General features: G+C 39.2%; 1 protein-coding gene across 1 annotated transcript; it reads right to left on the reverse strand.

Moving 5' to 3' along the window:
• Positions 1-938: 938 nt before the first annotated feature.
• On the reverse strand, positions 939-3,435 carry LOC116202478 (polygalacturonase QRT3). Its single transcript, XM_031534049.1, has 3 exons — positions 3,108-3,435; positions 2,418-2,654; positions 939-2,178 (listed from the first exon to the last, which is right to left on the reverse strand). Exons 1-3 carry the CDS (start codon positions 3,306-3,308, stop codon positions 1,165-1,167), a joined length of 1,452 nt encoding a protein of 483 aa, XP_031389909.1. The 5' UTR covers positions 3,309-3,435; the 3' UTR covers positions 939-1,164.
• Between the last annotated feature and the right edge of the window lie 263 nt (positions 3,436-3,698).

Below are 3,698 nucleotides of genomic sequence, written 5' to 3' on the forward strand. Positions count from 1 at the left end.
ATGTGTCACTTTTGTTACGTGGAACCAATCATAGTGCGCCACGTAATTTAAGAGAAAATAAAATTTGAAAAAGTCCAATCAAAATACAAAAAAATAGTAAAATTTTAAAAAATAAAAGGGTAAATTGCACCGGTGGTCCAAAATATTTTACAAATGTTTCATAATGGTCCAAAATTTAAAATATTTTAAAATATTTTTTTATTATTTTTAAAAGTTCTAAAAATAATTTCAAATTTAAAATTAAAATTTTAAAATTATTTTAAATTTTTATTATTTTTACTTATTTTTTTGTATTTTTTATTATTTTATGTATTTTTATTGGACTTTTTCAAATTTTATTTCATCTTAAATGACGTGGCGCACTATGATTGGTTCCACGTAACAAAAGTGACACATAAGACGCACCACGTCAGCAAAATATTAACGGTATCAGGGACAATTGACGGAATGTATTATATTGAAATAATTTTGAAACTTTTTGTACCAACAAGTTACCAAAAAAACATTTTGGACCAAGTTGAAACATTCAGAAAACTTTTTGGACCACCGATGCAATTAACCCTTAATAAAAACAAAAGCCATACCCTCTCTACGTGCGGCATTTTGTAAAATAATTTGACATATTAATTATATCTTTCAATATATTAATCTAATAAGTAATTCATAATTTTTATTTTCAAAAATGTTTCCAGATATGTTATTTTTGTAAATAAGGACACCGATGTGTTGTTGAGATATTATTATTATAGTTCAAATTGTAATTAGTAAAAGATAATAATGAACAAAATGCCTAGTGCCCGTGGAGGAGGGAGACCGAAGAAAAGAAAGTGGGTGAGTGGTTGAGAGAAATTAAGAGTTAAAATGAATATTTATTCAAGTAAAATGATAATTATAATCTTAATCTAATGGTTATTATTAATTCAATTTATTTTACTAAATACATTTTAGGGAAATGAAAGTAGACTAAAGGAAGTCTTCCGACTTAATAATAATAGAGGTAAATAAATAACAAGTATGTTTCATAAAACTCAAACTTTGACGTGGTCAAATATCGGATGAGTAAATTTTATATGGTGAGAATCAATCCGTATTATTCACAATTGTCTAGCCAAATTTCTTCCGTTTCTGAGGAAGAACTCATCCAGCCCATATCACTTTTGCTAGCTACTGAGTCAGTCCTTGATCTACTGTGACAAACACACTTGCCGGCACAGCAACATCTGACTCGATGACAACCCGGTTCTGGGACGTATTCCGCAGGCAGTGGTTTGGGAACAAGCTGCTGGTACCTGCGCTTACTGAATATTGCACGTGATTTATCAGGTTTGGGAATAGAAGGACAGAACTGAAATCGACCGTCCATGAGGTCCCGTTCCCTTGCGTTGATCCCCTGGCAACAGTTGATCTCAAGTTCATTCCCCTGACATTGTTCCTATCAACTACTACTTGATCAATTTCTTTGAAAGGACCAGTAGATTGATCTAATTGTACGATATCGACCCCCTTGTTTGAACCCGAGAACATGTTGTTAACAATATTGACTCCATTCGCTACGCCTTTGACCGACTTCAGGACGACATATGCATCCCCGAGAAAGAAGCTGTCTGAAATGTCTAGTTGCACTGGGTCCTCGGCCACTATACCCGTGAAATCCATATAGCAGTTAACAATCCGGGTCTGTGTCAAACCCGGTAACTTCAGATAAATCCCGGTACCTCCGAAGCCCGTTGCTTTGTTGTAACAGTGGACGCCGGATAAAGTATTAGCCTGCCCCGAGATCATTATTCCAACAGAAGCTGAGAAAATTACCACATCTGTCACGGCGTTGTCATTGCCCATCAGGTTGATGGCAGTGCCGGAGAAGTTCCTCTCACCGGGGTCGCCTCCTGCAGTTATGTGTTGGCCTAGAAACGAATTCCTAATGTAGGTTTCGTGACCACTTTGGACCGATATACCGTTAGTAGTAAAATGAGCAATGTAGCAATTATCTATGCTAGTCCTAAGCGACTTTGGGACCAAAATACCGCCTCCTCTGTAGTTAGAATCCAGCATCAAGTCCCTGAAAGTGATATACTCATAGTTATAGGAAGAGGAAGCGCTGGATGCTGGAGCCGATAAATCGATCAGGTAACCGTCAGCCGGGAACTTATCAGATGCACGTAAAGTTCCTCCATGTATCTGTCATCATCATGAATAGATCAATGTGAATATTCAACAGTGTATCGCAGAAAGCAGTTTGAAATAATTTCGTCTCACAAATTGTGTGAAACCGCAGGAAGGAACTAAATTTTCGGTTTTATCAGTCTGCCAGCGTATGAGGTTTGTCAATTTTAGAGGCCGCCGTTAAATGTTTTATGAAGAAAGTCCAGACAGCTACTGAATGAAAACATGTTCCCATCTATACAAATAATACGTACCACGAGGTTGCCAGCGCCAGCGGAAGGGCACCGGAGAGGGCTGCTGATCATGTACGTGCCCCCTTCAAGGGTGATCTGAGCGCCACCAAGATTCCGAATTCCGTGCATCAGGAAGCCCTTGCTCGGCCCTTGAATTGCATCCGATAATGCTGCTAGAAGGGCTTCGGTGCTGTCTGTTTTGCCTGTCGGGTCCGCACCATACGACGTCACTCGGTAAATTCGTGGACTTGAAGTGCCCTGCGTCCGTCAAGAAAGAGAAATTGTTCTCAAATCTAAGAAATTCTTTCTAGTATCAGAGGACTGGAGATCTTCACGAATTACGGAAGCATCCCTATCATTTCTAGCTACATGATAAGATGCAGTCAGCCTCTGGTTTTGATGTTAATGCTCGGCTAGTTTACGTTGGTCTCGAATCCCGACTTAGTTCCCGAGACCTGGGGACTATTCCGGGCATGATCATAATACAAATAGAAAGTATTCACCAAAAATAATACAAATAGAAATGCACATACAGCTTCATGTCTCTGCAAAGTCCTAAGGCTAAACTTTTGTAACAGAGTGGCTGTACGGATATGACAACGTTCGTATTCCGGGGCTAGATGAAAGACAGATAAGGCCTCCCTGGGTTAGCCGGGAATCACGAGCCTACTAGAAATTAAGAATATGTGCCATTCGTAGAGGCGAACTTACAGGTTGAGGTGAGGGTGACGGAGAGCTGGCCGGAGAAACCATAGAGGCCTTCAATTCTTCCTGCATTCTGCGGATTCGATCTCCGAAAGACGATTGAACCATCCCCGGACTCTCTCCATAGCCATTACCATTAGCTGCTCCCAGAATTGCCAGCCCAATAAAGAGAGAAACTCTGAGAGCCTTCCATTCCATTTTGTTCATTCAAAATATAATCAATCTTCTGCTCCCTCTCTGCTTATCTTATAACATTTAAGAGAGAGAGAGAGAGAGGGAGGGTGGCTTAATTAACAGGACATGGAAAGAGGCAACCTTAACTAAATCTTATGAGAAAGTTAATTGGGGGAAGTCCTTTTCATAATAGGTCACACACGTTGACACTTTCGGTCCTTTTCCTAGGATCTTTTTTCGGCTCCGGAGAACGCCCTTCGTGATTTCCAACCAATTGATCGGCTCACTGGAACGGCTGATATATTTTATTATCGTCAGCTCACAGATCATTTGATAATTTCTCGGTTACTAGACAATATCGATCAATTATTAAAAGCTTCTTTACAGCATCAGCACATAATCTTTTAGCTTTAATGGGAAAAG

This window comes from Punica granatum, chromosome 4 (genome assembly GCF_007655135.1).
Source record: "Punica granatum isolate Tunisia-2019 chromosome 4, ASM765513v2, whole genome shotgun sequence".
Taxonomy (NCBI): Eukaryota; Viridiplantae; Streptophyta; class Magnoliopsida; order Myrtales; family Lythraceae; genus Punica; species Punica granatum.

Coding starts and splice junctions, on each gene's coding strand:
- LOC116202478 (XM_031534049.1), bottom strand. CDS start 3,308: ATGAACAAAATGGAATGGAAGGCTCTCAGAGTTTCTCTCTTTATTGGG. Junction 2,655..3,107: donor CGTCACCCTCACCTCAACCT/GTAAGTTCGCCT, acceptor TGACGGACGCAG/GGCACTTCAAGTCCACGAAT. Junction 2,179..2,417: donor CTGGCGCTGGCAACCTCGTG/GTACGTATTATT, acceptor TGATGATGACAG/ATACATGGAGGAACTTTACG.